Here is a 25,568-nt window from a genome sequence, read left to right as displayed (position 1 = left end):
AAATAGCCGAAATACCTTCACCCTACGGAACTTCTTTGGCTCTTCCGTTCGACAATCTCTCCGGCATTGGAACCATCATCTGTTTTCTCTTCGGTCACGCTCGGTTAATTTTTCTAGTCGGCACACTCATTTCCTCCATTACGCGCTGGCTCCATTACCCGCTGGCTGCTTCCCAAACAAACACACGTGCGGCTTGGCACTTGTGCTGTACGTAACAAGTCATGCGACGTGACGCTGCGGCTGTGATTGGTTCGGCTCTGCGCTACTTAATTTGGATTGGCTGACCTTTATTAATTTTTTTTTTTTTTTTAAGAGGACAAGAGCGGCGAGGTCTATCGCGATAGCTTAATTTCTCTATCGAGTAAAAGTTATATCGTGTTACACACCGGCCCGAAGCCGGGGTGCAACACAACAAAAAGATAAACCCGATACATAATAACGACAAAAAAAATCACACCACGGCAGAATGACGAGAGTTGGTTAATTTATTTACTGAACAGGTAGCGAGCTTCAGGGTGGGCGATGCCAAAACAACAAACAAAACACACTAGAAAGAAAAACAGAGCTAACTTACCTCCCACGATCCCAAAACAAAATACAATTCTCTAACCTGTCTCCCTACCCGAAACAGGAGAAAAGAGGGGAATAAAAGAAAACGGCTTCCCACCCCTACAGCTACCAAGCCCAGGTACAACCCCTTTTTCAGCATTAATATTGCAGCCCCGTGCAGTCACACACCACGACGGTCCCCAGACACACAGCTCACGGGAAACCAGGAAGTCTGCTCGCCGACCCAGTCCAACCCCTTTTGTAGCTGGCCTCTTTCCTTCCTCCACCAATGGGTGGCCTCCACCTGGAAACAAGCAACACTGAATACAAATACAAACAATAACAACACCGTACCGCAAATAATGACCCTGGGTCATAACACCCCCCCACCTAAAATCAAGCATCTCATTAGAGAGATGCTAGACCTAGTATCAAAAACATTAAAACAAACAAACAAATCGAACACTTCCTAGGGGGAAACCAGACTCATCAGTCACTGTCTGTGTCATCACTGATGATCCCCTGCAGGTTGGCCCATTCGGACATTTTCCTGCGACCTCTGTGGGTATTGTTTTCCTGATCACTGTCTGATTCCGAGTTTAGAGTGCGCTGATATTCAGAGGACGGACAGTCCTGTTGTTTCTGACTTGCTGAGGCACCCCTGCGTGTAGGTCGACCTTGTGTGGTAATGATGTTGTTGACATCAAGAGCAGCCAGTTCTTGAGCTTGCTCTCTCTTCATTCTGACCTTTTTCCATTTCTGAATAGTTGGCTGACCATGTACACCAAGCTCTTCAAGCTCCTTCTTCAGAACAGCCACCTGGGAGCGGCAGTCCTCCAGCAGCTTCTTGTAATTTCTCCTCACGCCGCAGAGGGCAATATAACGTTCAAGCCTCGCCACCGATTTGTCATCAGACTTTGGTTTTCTGGTGCTCTCATCTTTCTTCACACTCTTCTTCATCTTTTTATCATTTGTTTTATCAGTCTTATTTTCTTTTTCATCTTCCAAAGAAGGTAGTGATGAAACTGAGTCTGGGTCACTGGTTTTCTCTTCCACTTTTGTATCTTCTTTTTCACTGTCAGAAGACTCGTCGCTCCTAATTTTGTCACTCGTTTCTGACTTGCAGTCTCCATCTGATTCGTTTCCTGCATCACTCAGTGGTGTTCTCCTTCCTTCATCTTTACTGCTGGTTACTGTCTCGACGTTCATTCTCACCATTTTCTTTGGACTGTCACTGCAGTTGCTTTCCTCACTGAGTTCCTCATCAGAAGACTCGTCACTGTCAATTTGACGATTTTCATTTCTCTTTTGTTGTGATTTTTTCACCTCTGGCTCTTCACCATCAGCTTGAGATTTGGCATTTTCTTCATCATTGCTGCTTTCTTTACTTTCTGTTTTGTTGTCCTCTTGAACCTCAGATTCTGATGATGAGCTTGAATGATTATGTTGTGATTTCTTTGCCCAGGATTCATCTTCACTCTCACTCATGACCTCGTCATTTCCATTTTCTCTTTTCCTTTTGTTCTGGAGCTTCTTAGTCTCTGAGTCACTTTCACTTTCATCAGTATCCTGCATTTTCATCAGTTCCTCTTGCACCACCTGTTTCATGAAAGTTTTTACTTCTGGCCTTAATGAGTCACATTTGTTGTGTGTCTGATATCTCTTTTTTAAAATTCCCAAGGTCAGCGTGCTCAGGTCTGCCTCGTCACGGAGTTGACCACACACAAACCTGCGGATACCTGCTGCCTCCTTCTCCGACACCATACTAAAAACCTTCGCCGTCCCACCATCTACCCCCGGAACAGAACTATCATGCGGCTCAGAGCCGTCCGGAAACATTTCGGATATGTCCACCTCACCACCCAAGCGACGAGCTTGAGCACGAGTAACCACACATGCCGGATAAACTGTGGGGTCACCCAGCTCCGACGGGAATTGGCATAACCGATCCGAAGTAGGACACTCAATAACTTCCGGCATAGCCGGAAACACTTTTCCCCCGGCCAAGTCATTTCCCAAAACAAGATCAATGCCTTCAATTGGCAGCTGATCTCGAACCCCCACCCGCACAGCGCCCGATACGAAGGACGAGGTCAAAGTAACCGTATGGAGAGGCATGCGTAAAAGACTCACCTTGATACCCCACACCAGCAAATCAGAACCACAGTACGACTGCTGAGAGAAAGGCACGACTCCATGCCGCGCCACCGAATGCTTCGCCCCTGTATCCCTCAAGATGGTGATCGGAACCCGTCCCCCGCATCACCAGACAACGATAAAAACCCCGTCGAAACAAACGGTCGAAACACCTCATCTATCCCCCGTGGAACGACGCCAACCGGCATTAAGCTAGGGCGGGTTACCGCGGAGCAACACTGCACGGCCCCCCCCGAAATGTCGGCCCGCGCCCCCTCCCTCGCCCTCAGCACGGGACAAGAAGCAACGAGATGACCGAGCTCATGACAAAAAAAACATCGGCGGTCCCCAGCGGCCACCGTAGGGCTACGCCGCGAGAGCGGGGGAGAACGCCCCCCCCCCCACCTCCGGCAAAACTCTAGAACCCCGACGTAACGGAGGGGAAAAACCCCTCTTGTGCGTCAAAGCAAACTCATCTGCCAGAACCGCCGCTTTCGCGAGGGAAACGACCTTCTGCTCGTTCAAATAAACAACCACCCGCTCCGGCAGACACCCCTTGAAATCCTCCAATAACATCAACTCCTTCAACTGTGCAAACTCCTTAACCTCACTAGCCTGGCACCACCGATCAAAGAGCAAACCCTTCTCGCGCGCAAACTCCACATAAGTCTGATCCCCCCCCCTCACACACTGCCGAAACTTCTGACGGTACGCTTCAGGCACCAACTCAAAAGCACGCAATACGGCAGCCTTAACCACACCATAATCTAAGCTCTCAGATGCTGACAGGCTAGCCCACACCTCCTGAGCCCTACCCACCAGCCGACACCGCAACAGCAAAACCCAGACCTCCTCCGGCCACTTTAACGCGGCAGCCACACGCTCAAAAGCAGGAAAAAACGACTCCACCTCTGATTCACAAAAGGGCGGCACCAATTTAATGTGCCTCCCAACATCAAAATCCTGACGGAGAGCCGGGGCGGGACCAGGCGCCGGCGGCGCAGGGAGCACAGAGGGCGCAGGCGTGGGCGGCGTAGAGTCAGGGGCACGCGGTGGAGGTCCGCGCTCCAACTCCAACGCCCTCACCCTCAAATGCATCGCTTCTACCTCCAACCGGTGACTACTCAACTCCACCTCCTTAATGCGGAGCAACAACTGGAGCTCCTCCGCCGACGACCCCACCACCGGAGCAGGAGGAGCCACAGAGGGGGCGGCCACAGGAGGAACAGACAACGGAGCCAACGGCTCCATAGCCGCCCCGCCCGTCCCACCAACAAGCGGCATGCCTGACAGCAAACCCCGCTCGCTCAAAGCCACCGTGACAAGCTGTCGCAAATCATCCTTTTTCACCCCCGCCGGCGCTCGCACATCAAAACGGCCCGCAATAAGCAGCAAATCCTCCCTCCGACACCGACTCAACTGCTGCAAGGAAGGCGCCTCGGCAAACTTATCCACATCAAACTCCATCCGCGGCCACCCACACAAACAACCCCCAAAAACACAAAAAAAAAACCCACACACCCACACGAACCCCACTACACAAAAACGACCCCGAAATCCCTCAAACGGACGAGCCCCCATTTATGTTACACACCGGCCCGAAGCCGGGGTGCAACACAACAAAAAGATAAACCCGATACATAATAACGACAAAAAAAAAAATCACACCACGGCAGAATGACGAGAGTTGGTTAATTTATTTACTGAACAGGTAGCGAGCTTCAGGGTGGGCGATGCCAAAACAACAAACAAAACACACTAGAAAGAAAAACAGAGCTAACTTACCTCCCACGATCCCAAAACAAAATACAATTCTCTAACCTGTCTCCCTACCCGAAACAGGAGAAAAGAGGGGAATAAAAGAAAACGGCTTCCCACCCCTACAGCTACCAAGCCCAGGTACAACCCCTTTTTCAGCATTAATATTGCAGCCCCGTGCAGTCACACACCACGACGGTCCCCAGACACACAGCTCACGGGAAACCAGGAAGTCTGCTCGCCGACCCAGTCCAACCCCTTTTGTAGCTGGCCTCTTTCCTTCCTCCACCAATGGGTGGCCTCCACCTGGAAACAAGCAACACTGAATACAAATACAAACAATAACAACACCGTACCGCAAATAATGACCCTGGGTCATTATCCATATCGTTATCGTTCTATCGCCCAGCTCTAATGCAAATAACCTTTGCCATGCCAACAACTTCATCTCCCCCATCAATTTTTTGATGTTAAACAGGGAAATCAGAGGAGAGGCAGAGGCCAGGACAAAGCAAGGATAGGGGTGGAAATTGGGCATGGGACTGCACTGAAAGGAAAAAAGGCAGGAGAGATGATGATCATCAAGATAAGTGGGAAGGAAGACTAGATGGAAGAAGTCAGAAGAAGGAACCTACCTAACCTAACTTTGCTGGTTGTAGGTAAGCCAATAACTTTTCTTTGTGACAGTGGCACTACTTATACTGTAATCACAAGGAAGATGGTGGTCATATACCTCTGTCTAAAACAACCAGGTGGTGTGTTCGGAGTTGTGTCCCATAAACCTCCTAGGGTGGGACTTAATGGCAAAATTGGTCCTGTACCTACGCAGAGAGGAATGCATGCACAAAGAACAGACACGGCTCAGTGCATGTGGTACACATCAGAAACAACACCAAATTATTGGTAGAGTTAGGCACCTCAGGACTAGCCAGTGTTGTGGAATCCTTGCATAAGCTAGCACTATGTAGGGCACCACAAAATGCAGACGAACTTGACCCTGCTCACATACACTGCACCATGTATTATAAACATTCACTGGGGCCTGACACAAAGTATGAAAAGCAATTTGTTAAAGAAAAATCCACAACACTGCTGTTGACACTTTGTTATTGGGATGACACAGGTCGCACAGACATGCAAACTCAGAGACACTGGTAAACTATGTTACAAGTGACTGGATGTCCCACATGTGTCTAAACCACACACAGGAAAATGGGGCGACCTCGGGCGATTGCAGTTATGTGTGACAATGCCACAGACTGGGAGCTATTCCCACGCTGCCCTGGCAAACAATTTTTGCCATCACTGGTGGCATATGTATCTTTGTTAAACTGTACAAACTCAGCAACAAAAGCAGTGCACTTAAAGGAGATAAACCAAAACTGACAACCTTTTGATGTTATGCTTATCACGACAGAGGGAAACCCACTTTGCTGAAATCCCATAAATCCTCAGTAAATGAGGGGTGTTTCCCTGAGCTTCATGTTTGTCAGACCCACACACCATTATAAATTATTTGTCACCGAAAGTATTTTTCTGTAACCCAAATTGGTATGGCCCGGGTCTGACCCACACAATGTGCCCATGTGTGGATTACCTTTGGCAAACCTGATCTGGGCCAACAAAGGGCCGCCATTCTTTGTGGTATGTGGGTCACGTATAAGTTGTGTGCAGCCATGGGCCAGTTGCAGACACACTGCTGGCCATGTGCTGGCCCAGAACAGTTTCAGCTCTGGCCCCAAATGTCAGCCTAATGTGTACCTTAATCAAGCCATGTAATAACAACATGTGCTGGAACATAATAGTGCAAAAGTAGCATGACGAAACTCTGTTCAGACAGTGAATGGACTGATTCTTATATAGCACTTTTCTGCTCTCCTGGATTACTCAAAGTGCTCTATAGAACACTGTGCTCTATCACACTCTTAACATGCAGATGTGAGGAGCCAGTTAGTGGATCGAAACACTAGCCTTCCGATCAGTAGATGCCCTGCTCTACCTACTGAGCTGCAGCCACATAAACATGAGTAAACCCTCACTAGGTTTTGGATAAAGTGTACACTCACAAACTTGTCAAACCTGCATTTGAAACGTTGGCTACCATAGCAGTATAGTATTGCAACATGGCATTTGGGTCTTCTAACTAAAATAGCAAATTAGGAACATAAATCGCGCCATATTGCCAGACCTGGCCCACATCTGGTTGACATACACCCTGCCATGACACCAGTCAGTCAGAAGTGCCAGCTTGATGGCGGATCTGGGCCAGGCCTGTTTTCTATAAGCCTGGGCCACATAAACCAAACCATAATCAGGCCAGATATGGCATGCTATCACATAAACAGTGCCATCTACACCAGATCTGGCCCGTATTTGGATGACATACCACTTACCATGCCAGAAGTGCCGGCTTGACACCAGCCAGACCTGTCTGCTATGTGGGAAATATCTTTTCTCTTTGTGCCCGATCCATAATGGGCAAAGCAAGGCTTTGTGAAACATGGGAACATTAGAACCATTTCTGCAAAATTCTAACATACTGAGAAAAAATTGCTATATTTATTGTAATAATCACACAGGTTTCTAACAGCTTTTGGGCTCAGTCGACTTTGCTTTTGCTCAAAGTTGTAAAAGTTTAAAATTGTTTTGTTAATTTAGGTTTTTAGGAGCTTGTGTCATCGGGTTTACTCCACACACTGTCGAGTAAAGCTAGAAGCTGGCATAGCGTTAGGTTTTGTGTAATTGATTCATTAATCTAAAAACATATATTTAAAAAAAAGAATACTCACTTGTGCTGGCACACCGTTGACAAATGAGTTTACACTCATTTGTTGATGGCTTAAGGAGAAAAAAACAAAACAGACGGCACTAATGCTAGTGGGTTTGCAGTGGTTATGTTAACAGATACAATTACTGCCCACACATGGCCATGTCATCTCTCTGTGCAATACTCTGATTTAACTGCATTAACAGAAGTTCTTGAATGGGCAAAAAAGAGAAAGTTAACTGTCGACACCAGGGATGTTAAACTTATTTTAAATCACGGGGCACACACAGGCCATTTTGATCTTATTTGTCCCAGACCAGTGAACCTCCAATTTATGCCAGTATACAGAAATTTACTTTAAACATTATGTCTTTCTACATTATAACAAAATACGGCTGTGGTAAATGAAAGAAATCTGCCAGCATTACTCTTTCCAAGCAAAAGCTTATCATGTGATTCTATTTGTTGATTTCAGTTGCATTTGATACTGTTCATCCATACCTGGTGGTCTGAAAGCTCTTACATTTAGAAATAAATTCCTTAATTATCAAATGGTTTTAGGAAGGGGGTTTTTTGGACAAGAAAGTCTCAAAAAGTTAGGCTTGCGACAGCTAAATACTGCAGAACAGGGTTTAAATGGAGAAACCATGTTAGACTTTGTTTTCCTTGCAGTTTTTCACATTTTGGGAAAGGAAAGGTGTTTTGATGACCATTTTTGATGTTTTTTGAAAGGAAATACATAAAACCCAAGCTTATTTACATACGTAGCCATTGGCCTAGTCATGTCTCAGTAGGAGGAGGTATCTATAATAAATGAAACCTTTACAAATTACGAAAAAAAAAATCTTATAGAGGTGCTTACCTCTATAAGATATTTCTTTGGTATACCTGATGTATACCTGAACTAGAGCCATTCTCCAAGTAGGAAGTAGAAACAGAACTCTCCCATTTCATAAGGCATGTATTATAAAATAAATGTAATGGTGGCTAACATTTCCCACCCCAAACTAACACTCCAGTACATAGCACATACCTCACATGAGAAATGACCCTAAACATAACAAATGCTGAAGAGGTATTAGAAATAGAGACAGGTTACACTGACAAAAATAAATTGTGTTTTGGACTGCCTCCAAAGCTAATGTTTCTAGGTGTGTTGTGTGCACCTGCTAGGCAAACCTTGGTTACATCACCTTTTCGACTGAGATCAGGTAATGGTCCAGCAGTTGTTTAGAAGCACTTCACTGCCCCTCAAGGAGATCAGTAAATCTCTTGATTATTTGTGCCCACCTGTAAAACCCCAACCCCCTCTTAATGCTAAAGGTTATCATGGAAATTTCACCTGTTTTTAAAGGAATGGACAAGGCCAGTACCTGCATGACCTAAGCTGGTGCAATGTCACCTATGACATGACATGAGCCACTTCCCCTTACAACAGGACTGGTTTGTAAACCACACCACCAGAAGGGCTAATGTGTGGTGGATCATAAACTGACAGCTAGACTCCCCTCTGAAAGGAAAGAAACCTGTGCAACTTTTCTGAAGACAGAGTAGTATAGTTTTAGATGTGTTACTGGCAGAGAAGGTGGGGGATATGCAGGATGTAAATAGGGCTTATAATGACACTGCGGACAGTACGGAAGTGTAAAGCAGTAATGACCGGAGCGAGATAAGCCTGATGTATTAGCAGAAAAACAATACATTGCATATTGTAAACTATGATGTAGGAGTGTAGCATAAACAGGAGGGAATGATAGAAAAATGATTAAAGCTCAGCAACACTCTTTAAAATTAAAGCTCTTTACAGCTAAAGGAATGAATCTCTATTGCTCTGTTCCTCTAATATGTCTATTTCTCAGACCTTGTTGTGCCCCCTCTGCTATCTGTTATCATGTAGCTAACTGTTTCTCTATAAGTGCATCACACACATATCTGTTCCCAGGATAACACTGGATGAAGTGTATAAATGAAAGTCACCGGATTGCCCCAGCAAGCACTCGTATAGACATTTGCTTCCTTGCAAGTAAATACACGCATTGGAACTCACTACTCTGTGTGTCTCACTTCATAAGAGAATCATTTCATTTCTAACAGATAGTTAACCTCTGCCACTTTGGGTAGCAACTCGTTGCAGTTGGGAGTGCTAATTCTCATGTCAGCTGCTTCACATTAAGCAGCAAACCACCCTAGTACAATGAAGTAATTGCTCAGTGAAGCCAACCGAACCACATATTTTGACTCCACCACACCCGACACCCTCTGCTCCTTTGCTGTGTCTAAAAATTGTGAAAAATTCTAAACAGAAACACTGACAAAGCCCTAGCAGAGCCCAACACCTCCCAGAAGAAGACTGGAAACAGCTAAAAAAAATACACTACAGGCAGTTAAAGCAAGCAGTTTGCCTAATGCGTTGCTTAGGGTGTGCTGGCATTTAACAGGATGAACAATCATTTGCTACCTTCACGTCTGCATTTTTGGGGAGCAAACGCAACTTTTTTGAGTAGATTTTCCAGCCAAGCTTGGGACAGTTACAGATGCAGGTGAGGTTTTTCTCAGTCCAAGGAGGGTCATTGCCAGGCAGACTGAGGCTTGCAGCACCAGGTATTTATTCACTCCACATAAAATGTATAAATAAATCATATAATACAAAAACGAACTATTCACAGTTCAACTTTTAACTATTTCAATTTTCAGCTTCTTCCTTTTAAACAAATTTAAAGTGAAAGAACACAAAACACTGCAAACCACAACACAATTAAATATAAATTAAAATATGAAAACAAAAAGAAGATGCACATTCTCTGTCATATGGACCTGCATGAATAAACTTTCTGAATCTTTTACTATCTATTACTATACCTTTCTAATGTGATGCTGTTGTCTCTGGCTCTTTCTCTCTCTCCCTCCCGCTCTGTTCCTGTGCTACTGCGAGTGTAACTACCGCCCCTCCCCCCTCTTCCCAGCGCAAAGCACAAGGCTCGCATGCGGAGTGAAGCGGGGAAAAAAGCGCGAGAGAGGGTGAGAGAAAGAAAAAAAACCCACGGCTCGCGATAAGGAGCCGGCTCGCGTCGTTCACGTCAAAGATACGGCTCTAAGAGCCATTTTGTTCGCGACCGACACATCACTAGTGGCAAATGGGTGTAAGCCTTTTAAATGGTAAATGGCCTGCATTTGTATAGCGCTTTTCTAGTCCCTAAGGACCCCAAAGCGCTTCACACTACATTCAGTCATTCACCCATTCACACACACATTCACACACTGGTGATGGCAGCTACATTGTAGCCACAGCTGCCCTGGGGCGCACTGACAGAGGCGAGGCCGCCGGACACTGGCGCCACCGGGCCCTCTGACCACCACCAGTAGGCAAACACGGGGTTAGTATCTTGCCCAAGGATATTTGGCATGCAGCCAGGAGGCAGCCTGGGATCGAACCACCGACCTTCTGATTAGTGGCTGACCTGCTCTGCCACCTGAGCTACAGCTACCCCACAAACTTAGTCACTGCTCGGTGTCATTGGACTATCCTGGCCTGAAAGGAGACGCTACCGGCAGACTGCAGCGAGAACTGCCAGCATCTGAGCCAGACTCTGTCTCTCTCATCATGGTCACCTAAATGCAGCGCACAGTAATGGCAGGTTTTGTAATAAGGCAGATCGCACTAACATGCACTGTTAGTTGATTATTTACCTGCCGCATTAACGGGAGAGGACGTGCAAATGTTACCGCTGCTGCTGGGTTGGATTTCACGAGTCCGGAGCGGAATTAAAAACACGACAGGGCTCGCAAAATCGCTAGCCCGACGTCCCGGGGCTAGCGATTTTTCCAGTCGGGCTACCAAAATCTAACTCAGCCCTGCCCGTCGGGCTATCATAGGAAGGAAAATATATGTCTATGCTTTTGCATTCTTTCACCAATGTAGCTGAGTAATTATGTCATTGGCATCGATGAGCCACTGTCAACATGTGACATATTGAAATCGCTTTTGAATTTGCGCTTGTTTTTTGCTTTCACTTTCATTTTGCGATCGCGCGAATGGTGTGTAGAGAGCAGCAGCACTGATTGGTGAGTGACGATTAATTGCGCACCATTTCCTCTGACTTCATCTTATCACTCATTAGCTTACTGTTCAAACGCGACAAGTGAAATCTCTCGCAGCAAGCTTAAACATGTGAGAGGTTGAGTGCGCAAAGAATCGCTGACCGTTATGTAAGTACGTGTGTAAAAGCAGCAGGATTTACGCTGGTATTTTAGTTCTGCTGAGCCAAATAAGACAGGTCAGGGTGAAGAAGGGGCAGCCAAAGAAAAGCTTACCACAAAACGGAAAAGTTATGACTATGAGGCAAAAAGAAAGCGCAGCTTTTTTGGTTTCATGGACAAAAGAATTTCTGTGGCTGGAATATGACGAGCTAAATAACATGATGTTCTGCCAGGTGTGTTGTGAGTTTCATTTGATTTCTGAGTCGACAAGCGCCTTTGTTACTGGGACTAGTAGTTTTAAGAAAGACCGCATCAGAACCCATGAGAAATGCAAGAAATGCATTATTGCCCAGTCTGCAGTATCTTTCCAGGAACAAACACCAATTGCAAAAAACATACTAAAAATAAACCAAGCACAACAAGAAATCCTGAAAAAGCTGTTTAGAACAGCGTGCTATATTGCAAAAAGTGAACTACCATTGGAAAAATTTAACAGTCTTTGCAAACTTCAAAAAGCAAATGGCCTAGATCTTGGTTCCACTTGCCTCTTACCCGTGACTTCAGTGGAAATTTCAGATTCAGGATCTGACACAGACTGATTCATGTCCTACACAGTTCTTACAAGTTCATAGAAATTTCTGTTCAATTTGAACCAAGTATTTGAGTTGATGATTGTAATTTTTATACAGTTGTTGTGATTTTTATTTTAACAATTTTTTTGATTAATTTTTGTTTCCATTACAATATTATACTTTAATGTATAATATTGTAATGGAAACAAAACATTAAAAAATTGCTTTCTTTTTTATTCGGGCTCCTTAAATTTATTTTGGGCTACCAAAAACTGAAGAATGCCTGCCCGAAGGGCTACCAGAGATTTTGAAATTTTGCGAGCCTTGCACGACATTCATTTAAGGTCATCGCGTGTTTTGTGAGCAAATGCTTTTGCATATTCGTAGCGTTTCCTCCCTTAAATGAAGTATCTACTTTGCAAGTATTGCAAGTTGCCCTGTTGTCATCCGTTCTCGTAAAGTATAACCAAACTTTTGAGCGTTTGAGCCACCATGTTTCCTGCCAGGTAAATGACGCTCCGCAACGTGATGACGTCATTTGGGGCGACTGGAATCGATAATGGAATCGTTTGCAAAAATGGCAAACAATTCCAAGGAATTGAAACAGTGGGAACCGGTTCTCAACAAGAACCGGGTTTCGATACCCATCCCTACTCATAAGCATCACATTATGTTAGCAATTAGTTTTTATATTATATTAAAACTAGATTACACCTGGATGTTATGTATTTAAGTTCATTTGGTTAGGAAAGTCTCAGGGTTGCCTGCCCCTTACTGATTAACCACAACATATAACCACAACCAATTTCCTTTCTCATATAAGTTTTGCAAGACATGTACAATGCAACTGCCTATTGTAATCACAGGGTTCACAACCAATCCTACCTTGTTTCTCTGTGTGCAGATGGATCTACAATGGATTCTAAATAATTAAAATGATTAAAAATCAAGGAAAACACTTTATTTCGAGATCTGTTAGATGAAGACATCTACTGTAGCAGTATACCATAGGTGATAATTTGCAATGCTTCCCGTTTGCAATATCCTTGGGCAAGATACTAACCCCGTGTTTGCCTACTGGTGGTGGTCAGAGGGCCCGGTGGCGCCAGTGTCCGGCAGCCTCGCCTCTGTCAGTGCGCCCCAGGGCAGCTGTGGCTACAATGTAGCTTGCCATCGCCAGTGTGTGAATGTGTGTGTGAATGGGTGAATGACTGAATGTAGTGTGAAGCGCTTTGGGGTCCTTAGGGACTAGAAAAGCGCTATACAAATACAGGCCATTTACCATTTACCATCACTGCCCAAGGCTAACACTGTACTCTGCTAGAATATAAACATAACAACTAATCATAGCATTCATTTCAGAATGCAAGTGTGCATTTTTGAAAACACACCATCTGTGAATTCTTCTTAATTAGCTGCTGTCATATGGCACATGATCAAAAAGAGTCCTGTCCTTGTACACCACTGTACAGGGAAGATCACAAGAGAAACCACTGACTAAAGCACTGTTAGGCTGCAGGATATCAACTGTGAAGCTCTTAAGATAAAGTCACAGCTTTTCTTGAGCCAGAACATAAGGGTTGTGTATTCCTGAATGGATGAAGTGAGCTGCACTTTATCTTAAGGAGCTTGCATTATCTGCCAACATAAACAACAGTTGGTAGCACTGATCAGGGACACACACCTTGTCAAGTTGTACAACAGAAACCAACACAATAGCATTAGATGAATGTAGTGCGACATCATAGAGGTGCAACGAGCATACAAAAGAAAGAATCGACAAAGCACCAGCATCCATCAAGCAGACAACATAGAAAAACATTAACATATGCTTCTTTACCTTGCGTCTGCCAGTGTTCAGCTTTATGGGTGTAAGGAAGGGGTCGAAGATCATGTGGCTGGTCTCGATGTTCACTGGCGACTGCCTCTTCCCTACTGAGCATAGGTTCCAGGCTGAATTTACCAGCCCCCAGAATGATGGCACTGCAACACAAAATACAAGAGCAGGTGATCATCTGCACTGATGAGATAGCGAGACCTTTGCACAGAGGTCACACAGTAACGGGTAGGGATGGGAATTCAGAATTGATTCTTGTTGAGAACTGGATCCCAGTAGTTCACTTATTTGGAGCTGTTAGTCTGCTTGCCTGTTCATTCCACTTATGTGTTACATTTGCACTTTAATAGTAGTGATGTCTACAGCATGGATATGGACATTTGCTTTTATTTTTATTCTACAAAAGGATGAGAGTGTGATGGTAAAGTGCAAACTGCAGTTGTTTCAGCACAGAAATAACTGCATTATGCTACTAACACAACTTGGGCTCTTTGCAATTGTCTGTACCAATGACTGTATAAAAGACGACGCAACACCGCCTCCTACCATTGTGCAAAAATGAAGCCAAAATATCCCGCTTGTGGAGGCTGCCATCTTGCAAATTTGGAGCCAGAGTTTGCGCAGTAGTGACTTGAGGTGGAGCGACTGTGTAAAACTCCCGCCCACATACCCGCTGGACGTGACCGCAAACACGCCCCTCTACACTTTTTACGAAGCCTGGCAGCTCGAGTTTTTTGCTGGTTTACCGCGACTGACTACTCGTTAAATTAAGGTAAAAACAACCATGTCACTGTTATAAAAAAAGACACACAGCTTATCATCTTATAGTTCTAAAATCACTCTGTTGTTAATTCGTTAGTTAGATTAGCCGCTAGCATATGCACTGTGTTGGAGGCTTGTTGCTAGCTAGTTAGCGATGCTACACACCTGTTAATCTTAATAGTCTTCAACACTTATGTTTTTTTTTTATCCATTTTTAGACAGCGATGAGATCAGCTGTACACTCTACAGAGGCCCAGAGTTACTGTTAATATCAAAAATGCTGTCCTTTGAGATTTTAACATAAGACTGTGAGTGTAATGGATCTAAAACTGTTTAAATCTCTACAGCCTGGTAACATGGAAACTTTAAAAACAGCAGCAGAACGTTTCAGTAGTGTAGTCTAATTTGTTCTTTTCATTTAATAATAGAGTCCATATTATATAGCTACATTCACCCTGGAGAGAAACTGGTGAGGGAGACCATCAGAACCAAGCTGGGTTTCCTGGGTCCAGAGGTTTGGAGAAACTTCTTCCCTTTCTTTCATCACAGCTGTCCTGTGCCATAAGTTCTGTTGACCCGCTGTAAGAGGCATCAATTAAGAAACACCAGGAAGACTGAAGCTCATGGCATTGATCAAGCAGGACTCGTGATCTTCACCAGCAGCTCCCTCACAGGGAAATCTTCAGCACTCCTCCGTAGGCCCGCCCCAGGAGATGGATAAACCCAGCATTCCATCAACACTGTGATGAGACCTTTGGTTTGTGTAATGTTATAAATACTCCCCAGAGGCTCCGGACTTTTACGTAAAGATATTATATTCAGTCCTGTAGAAAGTTATATATTTAAAAATATGTGATCCTCTCTGGTTACTCTGGTATGAATAACTCTGAATCACTTTATGGTAAATAACACACTATGTGTAAAAAAACTGTGAAAAAATTCCAGATGACAAGTTTGTAGTTCAACATACAAGTGACGACCTTTGACCTTCATCAGGTTTTATTTAATTCTGTCAGAGAAAATCACATAAGCAGTCAGCCTGCAGCCTCTGTTTGTACTCTTACAATCAGTTATCAGACAATGTGCTTGACATCATTTTATGGAGAAACACAATAGTATAAAAAAACATTTTCCCCAGCAATTAAGTAAAGAACTGCATTACTTAAGAACAGAATAATATGTGTAATACATTACTTTTTTTGAGTACTGGCCCCCAACACTGATTACACCAACCTCCAACAAGCGCAATCATTTGACCACACACCATGTAATTAACTTGCACGAATGTAATGTCTTTATGCTGCTTGGTAACTTTCAAAGCGGAACCAGAGAACCTAATGAGACTCAATAAGGAACTGAATTGGTAAGTGATACCAATAATGGAATCGGAATAACTATGTTCGTATCAACTCCCATTCCTAGTACTGGCCAATGAATTTGAGCATTTTTTATAACACAGAACTGCCAAACTCACAGTAAGAGAAATTTAATTAGTAAGCTTTAACTGCTGTGTGCTTTTGATATCTGATAGAAAAACCTAAGTGCTGATTGCTTCTAAATTCTAAAGTTTAAATTCAAATTCTAAAATGACGAGCTTTGCAAAGATTTATAATTTTTATTAACACACTTTCTCATATACTTTAATATATATCCACACATAAAAGATAGACATATTATATAGAGAGCATTGAAAATAAAACTACTCAAGTAAAGGTACTTGAAAATTCTACTTAAGTACAGTAGCAAAGTATTTACTTCATTACTTCCCACATCAGGCAAGCACAAGTAACTGAGGTGACTGAGATGAAAAAATGGGATTAAGAACATACAAAGCTAGACTAAAAACCATTTTTAAATTAATAATGGGTCAAATAGCTGTAGTAATGACAGGATTATGCTGTCGGATTCATTCCCATCATCAGGAACAGGGTGATTGAATCCGAACTGAAGCAGCCAAATACAAGGAGGTCTGTAAATGTCTTCAAAAAGGTCTCTGGCTTATGCATCCTCAAGGGTGCATAAACCACGGACTGCTGTGATAGGAATTCTAGTCCTAGTTGATATACAAAGGGAGCCTATTGAAAATCACACTCAACCACCAATCTCTGCAACATAAATAAAGGATGCAACGTGCTACCACCTAGTGAGTAAGGACAAAGTAAAGGTTAGAGTAATGCGCAACACTATACTTGGGGTCAAGTTTAGTGGCATAGTGTATCTACACAGGATTTATATCCACTAGTTTATTCTGGTGTGGTTTAGTTTCATTCATATTTTTCCAGAGTGCTTAGAGTATGCTGTGACTTCTGCCTGTAGCCCAGTCAGCACCACACTGTTATCATATAGCCAGTCAGGAACTGAGTCTGGATGTTGTTTCAAAGTGATCTTAAGCATAACTGTAGCCATACTGATCAATGAACATTTAATTTCCAAAAAATATAAAATAATATATAATTCAATTGCATAAGTACATATGTTTTGAATGAAACTTAACTAGAACCTGATAACATTATGTGTTCAATTAATGTAATCTATCTGTTTATTGAATTGAGCATGGTGTAATTGAAGGGCAGATTTTCAGCAACAGAAACATTGACTGTTTAGGAATTACAGCCGGTTTTATACATTTTTCCACAATAAGACAAACAGAACGAGCCCACTGGTTATATTTACATGACAGTCCCTTTTACAACAACACTTACGATCATAACAGGATAAGAATAAAGGGGACATTCTTACAGAGCCATAATCTCAACATATAGTGAAGGTGTGGGTGGATGGATGAGGAGCCTCTACTGTGAATGTAAGTAAGAAAGAAGTATAATTGATTGGGAGCTCTGCTTCTCAAAAATTCAAGGACCTAACAAACAGCATACTTACTATACCAGTGTCTGCTGAGCCAGCCTTGGGACCTTATCTTCAAATAGGTTAAATAACATCCTATTTATAAGAGTATATTTAATACCTAAGTTCAAGCAAAGATTGGACCAAAATAAATTGTGCTGAATATGAGTAATATGTTTCAGATTGCTTAAAATCACTTGAGTGATCATTCTGGGTTAATGATATTCCAGACTACTTTATTTTTTTGTTCATGTTGTAGAAATTTTAAATCTCATTAGCATTGTTGTACTGTTCAACACTACAATTAAAATGTAGTCAGATTAGAAAGAAGAATCTCAAGCCTTTCTGTTGAATATGGAGAAAGGGGAGTTTAAAGACTTTTAGAGCACCAGCAAATCCCTTCGCATTAGGTAAACATTAATGGTCCCATATTGTACCACTTTAAGACATATTAATGTTAATGTCACATGTCCCCAGAATATTTATTCCAAGTTTTAAATCGAACAGGAATGGGACACTCTGTGCCTTCCGACCTTCTCTCTAAGTCATAATTTATTTTTACATGCATCTGAATTCTCAGCACAGTCATTTGTCTGACAAATTTACATACACATTACAATCTCACAGTTAAAAAATCCAATTATACTATCAAAGCCAACAATTACATGAATTATATTAGTCATCAACTCAATTGTCCTATTCCTGTGGAGACATCACAAAGTAATTTCCAGTGTTTTCAGCTATTCAAGCGATCGGAAAACGTAAAGGTGTTAGTTTGATAAATTTAACATATGTCACATATGACATATATAACATATGCTGTACTTGCTGCCACATACCTTTTTCGATATGTTACCGGAGCTGCTACATTTTTGTTTTAGGAACCAAGCAAGCAAAAAAAGATGAAAGAACACAGGGTGTATGACTAGAATATATAACAACTTTTAGTTTGATTCAGAATAGGCATATACCAAAGTGAGACAAACAAACTTACTGGTTGTGTGCTCTGCAGGGTAAAATTACAGTTTTCTTTTTCAGTGGCATGTGGTCATTTTAATGAGCAGAACAACTTAGTTCCTATTTAGAAAAAGCTGTCTTACCTTACCAAAATGCCCAACATGCCCCAAAATACCCCAGTGGACCATTACGGCTTTTGCTATACAGGTCAACTTGATTGTCATTGTTTATTTGATCTTTATTTTATTTTTATTCATTTTTTTTCACTTTTAACTTGTTACAATTAGAACAGACAAGACCTACTACAGAACAATATGATTAACTTCCCAGACTGGAGTTGTAAAGTAATTGAATACTATGAACATATATTCGAAGGAACAGACTTTATTCCGTGTGACAGATCAGTTATACAGTATGGAATTAACAAGAAGAGGTTTTTAGAATACCAACACCTGAATGGGGCTCTGGTGGCCCTTGGGAGGTGTTTTTCTGGCAGCTACGTGTGGCGGGGCTGGAGGAAAGTCTGAGCTGGTAGTCTGGAGGGGCCCGCGGCTTCTGCCTTTGGTGAATTACGGGGAATGGGGGGTGCCTATTGGCAAACCTTTCCTCCCCATCCCTAATTGCCTCTCTTGCTCCATCACACCACCACACATGAGGGACCTTAAGTTACAGGTACGTCACTGAGGTAGAGGGGAAGCATTCCTCCTCTGTCCCCTCCTGGCCACCTGTGCCTCAATTTTATTCCACAACTTAGACACTTGCATTACTTGAACTCTCTTGTGACACATACATATAGGGCCTCGGGGGTGGGCACACTAAAAGACTTCCAGACGGTCTGTTTATTCAGCCCCACCTCTGGTGCCGGTGCCCACCTCTGTATTTCAAATACAGCAGAAATCAAGGGTCCGTGCTGATACCAGCTGGCACCATGCCCCTCCTGTGTTTAAATACACTTTAGAACAGCACGGCATCAACACAAGATATGAGCGGGCAGAGTGAGGTATGGGGTCTTCACACACCCCCTCTGATCGCCATCTGGGACGGGGGGCCGGGAGGAGGAGCTGGCCATCTGGTTGAGGTCTGGGCCGGTGGGTTTCCCTGCTGCTGCAGGACCGGGGGTAGTCTGCTTTTGTCCACAAAGTGCATTAGGATTGGAATGCATGACCTCACACATGTTTGTGTTTATGTGTGACATTTGGTCTTAGACTCCACCTCTCTTGGAATATCTCAGCCAGGCGTTTGGGGGCCTGAGATGGCTGTGGATGGCAGTGGCTGATGCCCCCATCCTACTGGTGTGTTGGTGGTTCTCTGTGTCCAGGTCTGGGTGCTCAGGTATGCACTGGTTCAGCCCTGGCGGTTGAGTGGCGCGACTGCCCCTGCAGTGGTCCTGCTTGGGCTCTCGTGTTCTGGGGGGCCTCTAGATGTCTGGGGCCTGGATCTCCACCATGACTGTGTCATGTCTTGGGAGGCAGGGCTATGGCTCCTCACACCTACCTACTATTAGACAGTTACATGGAGAAACCTTATCACCTTATACAAACACAAGTGTTCACACAGGTGGTACAAATCATCCTGAGATGAATTGTAGCCTGTTGGCTACAATAGTGGTGAAAATTAGGCGGATCTAGTCCTTTATCCTTTGTAGCGTTTTAAGCTAATAAGTGGGATTTAGGAAGGAATTTTGAAATAAACGATTCCAGAGATCTAAACCAGTCTGATGACGGTTTACTTGGGATCATTGAAAATAAATAAATAATAAGACCAAATAATAAATAATATTATTATAATAAATAATAAGACGATCATTTGTATTAAAGTGACTCTTCCCATGAGTGATATGGGTAGAGGTTTCCATCTAGCCAGATTGTCTTCTACTTTCTTTAAAAGTGGGATGTGATTTTAATTTTGTTAAATCTGCAAGCTTAGGAGAGGCATTAATACCTAAATATTTAATATTTCCCGATTGCAGTGGGGTAGAAGAATAATTATGGAAGTAGCAATTAATTGGAAGAACTCCAGATTTTAACCAGCTTATCGAATAATCTGAAACTCTTGAAAAAGAGTTTATTAATGTAATTACCTCAGAGAGTGTGGTTTGTGAGTGCTGGACAAAAAGTAACACATCATCTGCATAAAGACCGATCTTATGTTCTACACTCTTGCATTTTATGCTCTTAATCGCTATAGCCTGTGAATTCCTGCTGCTAGTGGTTTGATAAAAAGGGGAGAGTGGCCATCCCTGTCTGGTGCCCCTCTGGAGACATAAGCTGGAGGATGTTTGGTCATTTGTTCTGACACGAGCTGTTGGGGAATTATATAATATTTTTAACCAGTTTATGAAAGAGTTTCCAAGACCAATTTGTGTAAAGTTGCAAATGAAAAATTTCCAGTTAACTCTATCAAAGGCTTTTTCTGCAGCTAGAGACAATATTGTGGTTTCAATGTTTTTACAAAATGGATAGTCTACCAAATTAAGTAATCCACATGTATTTGTTGATGGGTGCCTACATTTAATGAAACCAGTTTGGTCAGGATGTGTTATATGGGGGGTTATCTTCTCTACTGTCTTTGGCAAGCTTTGCATGTTATTTTAAGGCCCACATTAATAAGGGATATTGGACAATAGCTGGTGTGAAATATAGGGTCTTTGTCTGGTTTTAGCAGGAGACTAATGTTGGCAGAACTCATACTTGGTGGTAGTCTGCCATTTTCCTTGAGTTCCTGCAGCAATCTGTGGAATTGTCCAGAATTCTTTGTAGAATTCTGCTAGAAATCCATCTGGATCTGGAGCCTTATTATTGGGCATTTTCAGGGCATCCTCGAGTTAATCTAATGTCAGTGTAACATATTTGTTAAATACTTCTGAATTTCACACAAAACACCTTTTTTTAAAATTAAATATTTCATTTTGCATTTAATCTCCTGCCTGTGTAATCTGAGTCTGTGTGTGTTCATGTGTGTGTGCGCGCTGTAGGACGCTTTCAGGTTTAGTGTCCAAAATCTTCAGGTTGTCCAACAAAATGCTCCAGCTCTGACCTCAGCAGAATCCTACAGGTCGTCAGAAGTCAAGGTTACCTTGCTTCACCATGGTCACTAGGAAACCGCTGCGGAGAACAGGGCTGCTTCCCTTCTTCACCTTGTTCAGCAGCTGCAACTGATTCGCCGTGATGTATTGCCATCACTTAGCTTGCATGAGCTGGATCCAACCATCTCTACTGTCCTGCCACTTGTAGCCCACAGGAGGCGCCCTTCCAGACGTGAGAGACATGATATGGATTCCAGGGCACTAGCCCTATTGAAACACTGGGAGAAGCTCAAGGTTCGGGATGGGATTCTCTACAGGGAGACAAGAGACCCTGTGAACAAAACAAAGAGACTCCAGTTGGTGTTGCCAGCGAATTTACAGGCTCAAGCCTTGGAAGGTGTCCATGATTTGGCAGAGCACCAGGGTCAAGCTCGGACCCTCCATTTAGCAAGACAACGTTTTTTCTGGCCCAACATGGAGAGGGATGTGAAGGAGCATGTTCGGTGCTGTGGGAGGTGCATACTCGCCAAGACTCCAGAGCCTGCAGCACGAGCCCCATTAGAGAGCATTAAGACCTCTGCTCCCATGGAGCTCGTCTGCATCGACTTCTGGTCAGCAGAGGACAGAAAGAAGCGCTCTGTTGATGTGCTTGTGGCGACTGACCACTTCACGAAGATGGCCTTTGCTTTCCCATGGAAGAATCAGACTGCAAAGCAGGTTGCCAGAAAGTTGTGGGACTTTGTTTTTTGTGTCTATGATTTCCCTGAGCGTATTCACTCAGACCAAGGTCCCAGCTTTGAGAGTGAGCTGTTGTCTGAGCTTCTGCAGATTTCTGGCGTTGCCAAGTCCCACACTACTGCTTATCACCCTATGGGCAATGGTGGCACAGAGCGGTTTAACCGCACACTTGGCAATATGTTACGAGCTCTCCCTCTCAGAGCCAAACAGGAATGGCCACAGCAGGGTTTATACGGTTGTGGAGAAGCATTCCAGGACCCGCATCTACAAGATCAGTGACTCTTCAGGCCAGAGTAAGGTCGTACACAGAAACTTTCTGTTGGACGTGAGTTTCCTTCCTGTTCAGGATTCATTGGGAAGTCAGTCCCTGGACGGTTTCTCCAGTGAGGGGGATCTCAGTGTCCTTCTGCTCAGACCCAGCACTTTGTTCTTCCTTCTCCGTTTGACTGTTCCACTACGTCTGATGTGATACGGTCTGGCGCAGTTTCTCCTCCAGCTGCCTGTCATGGGGACACTGTCGTTCCACGGACTGTTCCTGTTTTTGACTCAGACATGAATCAGATCTCTGGTCAGCCATCCAACTTGCCAAGACATGACCCTGACCATGCTACTGTTCGAGGCATAGTGGGTACCAGAGCAGGTCGGGTGGTCAAGTCAGTCAACAGGCTGATAGAGAACATGGTCCAGAAACCTACCGTCTGGGACTTGATACCACCACAGAAGGCTTGGTCTCTGGCATAGACCGTTTCCCAGTCACCCCATTGTATATTATGAATGTGTATTTACTTGGGGCATCATGACGCCCGTCCAGTGTGTCTTTGGGGGATCACGTTTCATGAGGTGTAGGCTGCACCTTTGTGTTCTAAAAGGGTTGGAGGCCTGAAGAACCTATCCAACTTCTTTTAATTTGTTTACAGATAATTTTTTAACTGAACTATGGGATAAGATCCTCGGGTTGCCTGGTCCGGAGGTGATGGCACATGACACACACAGATCAGACCTGTATTCCTGTGTTGCAGGTAAGGAGATGTTTTCTATGTTTTGGGGATGCGGTCCTTCATTCATTGTTTTTCTGGTACAGTGTTATATTGCCTGTTGGATGGTGTTTAATAATATGATTGTACTTAAGTATAAGATTTGAACTATAAGCACCAAAATATTGGGTCCTGGTTATTAAATTGTATTTGTCTGATTGTTTATTTGTTTTTGAATTATTTCATTTGAGAGTTTAAGTTAATATTTTAAAACAAATTGTTGTATTTGATTTATTATATTATTGTAGCGTTAATAAAGCTGCAGGCACAGCTCCTTTCAACATGGCCGGAGGAGAGGTGTCCTGGCAGGCGCACAAGACCTGTATTCCTGTGTTGCAGATGTGCAGTAAAGAACCCAAAAACCCAGTGGTGTCTCCTGCCTCTTGCTTACCAGAACACAACGCACTGACAGGCGTAACTTACAGACGGGTTACATCAGTGTTGAATCCAGTGCCATTGCTTGACTGTCTGGTAATTTCGGAATGGTTATGTTGTCAAGAAATTTATCAATTTTGTTTGTTTGATGGGTTTATCTGTGGTGAATATAAAGTTTTATAAAAGTCCATAAAAGTGTTGTTTATTCTTTCAGGTTCATATACTGTGTGTTCAAAATAAGTAATTAATGGCACATATTTATTTTTTCTTCCTTTATTTTTAACTGGTTAACTACAAATCGACTAGATTTGTTACCATGTTCAAAATTTTGTAGGGGGAAGGGAGGTCTTTGTACTAAAAATTATTTTTTTAAATAAATTTACTTTTACAATTACAATTTTACAAGTGCAAAAACGCATCTATATATAGATTTTTGCTCAAGATATACTTATCGAATCTCATCATGAATCAGAATTATTAATAAGTTTTAGGAGGGTCAGAGTTTTACAGATGCTGTACCGATGGTTACACTTTAGAAATAGATTTATACCATATTTCTGAATCTATGCCTCGCCACAATAATATGGCAGATGTGCACAGATATTCAGTATGGATTTTTATAAGTATGTGTGCGCCTTGCTATACTATTTAAAACTTAGTTAGCCAAAAATGAATGCTTTGTAATGCTTCTGAAAAACAAAACAAAACAAAAAAAAGGTTCAACAAATTGTGATCCAGTCTGAGTGAATGTGAAATTTTATTTTTTGATTTCCATATTAACCTTTTAACAAAATGGTGTTGGGATTTTTAAAATTAAAAAAATGGTTGGAAGGTCCAAGCCTAGGTGAAAATGAATGCTGAAGTTGAATGCAATTGGGATTGCTCACTAGACCGTCTGTTGTTTTGCAGTGTAGGAGGTGTCCCAGGCCTCCACAGGATTTCCCCCCTTTGAATTACTGTTTGGCAGGAAGCCAAAGTGGTTGTTGGACCTAATTAAAGAAAAAACTGAGTGGAAGATCCAAGTGTAGCTAAGAATGAAATTCAATACGTTCTGGACCTAAGAGCAAAGCTACATACAGTGGGGAGGTTGTCATGGGAGAATTTGTTCCAGGCCCAGGAACGTCAGCAGTGCCTGTACAACAGAAGGGCTAGGTTAAGACAATCTTCACTGGGTGACAAAGGGTGACATTGTATTGCTCAGGTCGACCACCTTGTTAGTATACATCACCCGAAAACTGTTGGAGCAAGAGACCAGGTATAATCTAGCAGAGGAGTACCTGGCTATACGGTGGGTGGTCATTTCTCTTCATTATTACCTTCTGGGATGCCCATTCACCCCCCATTCCGATCATACCCCACTGTAGTGGTTCCATCACATGAAGTATGCCAAATGCCGAAATCGCTTGTTAATATCTGGCTCTCCAGCCTTTAACTTTTTAATTAAAAGAAAATAATTTAAAATTTAAAATACATTCTGCTTAAATGCATTTAGAAACAGAATTTACAGCTTTTGAACACAAGATTTAGAGCTTGTTGTGTGAACACCTGAAGGCATTGTGATTACAGTGGGTGTTCATGTGTGTCTGGCTGTCGAGGGAAATGGTCAGTGACAGCGGGTCGTGTTTGTGCTTGTCCTGTGATGCTGGGATAATCCTGCTGGCCCAGCAGTGTGCGAGTGCCTCATTAGCACTGCCCAGTCAACAGAACAATAAACATGCCAGTCAAGATAATGCCTCCTGTCATATTGTTAATGGTTTGGGATATACAAGCTGGCGGCCAGGAGAGGCTTTCACTCTCAGGGGTGGAATAACATAAAATATAAGGGTAAACTGAAGCTAGGCGATGGATGAAACAGTGGAAGAGGATGTGGACTACTCAGTGGACTACTCAAAGTAAAGAAGAGACATTAGAGAGTACTGGTTAGGAAGTGTCACCTAAAAGTTCAGAAAAAAAGGCTGTCTAAACAGATTTATGAGTAAGTCAATGGGGATGATTCCTCTAAGTACAGACAGAGATG

General features: G+C 43.1%; 2 protein-coding genes across 2 annotated transcripts in view; both read right to left on the bottom strand.

Moving 5' to 3' along the window:
* Nucleotides 1-25,568, bottom strand: part of ca10a (carbonic anhydrase 10 (inactive)a) — a 332,797-nt gene that overhangs the window by 173,922 nt on the left and 133,307 nt on the right. Inside the window, exon 3 of the mRNA XM_085360340.1 lies at nt 13,820-13,962. Coding sequence (XP_085216466.1) covers nt 13,820-13,962 — 143 coding nt within the window. The remainder of the gene's footprint in view (nt 1-13,819; nt 13,963-25,568) is intronic.
* Nucleotides 1,039-2,894, bottom strand: LOC146626150 (uncharacterized). The gene has a single exon (XM_085360339.1). The coding sequence runs from the start codon at nt 2,665-2,667 to the stop codon at nt 1,039-1,041; it is 1,629 nt and encodes a 542-aa protein (XP_085216465.1). The 5' UTR covers nt 2,668-2,894.

The sequence above is a fragment of the Diplotaxodon limnothrissa genome, linkage group LG8, assembly GCF_057381915.1.
Source record: "Diplotaxodon limnothrissa isolate DT_005_m linkage group LG8, D_limnothrissa_male_GT1.1, whole genome shotgun sequence".
Classification (NCBI taxonomy): Eukaryota; Metazoa; Chordata; class Actinopteri; order Cichliformes; family Cichlidae; genus Diplotaxodon; species Diplotaxodon limnothrissa.
The sequence above is the reverse complement of the archived record's forward strand: the minus strand, read 5'-3'. Positions and strand labels throughout refer to the sequence as shown.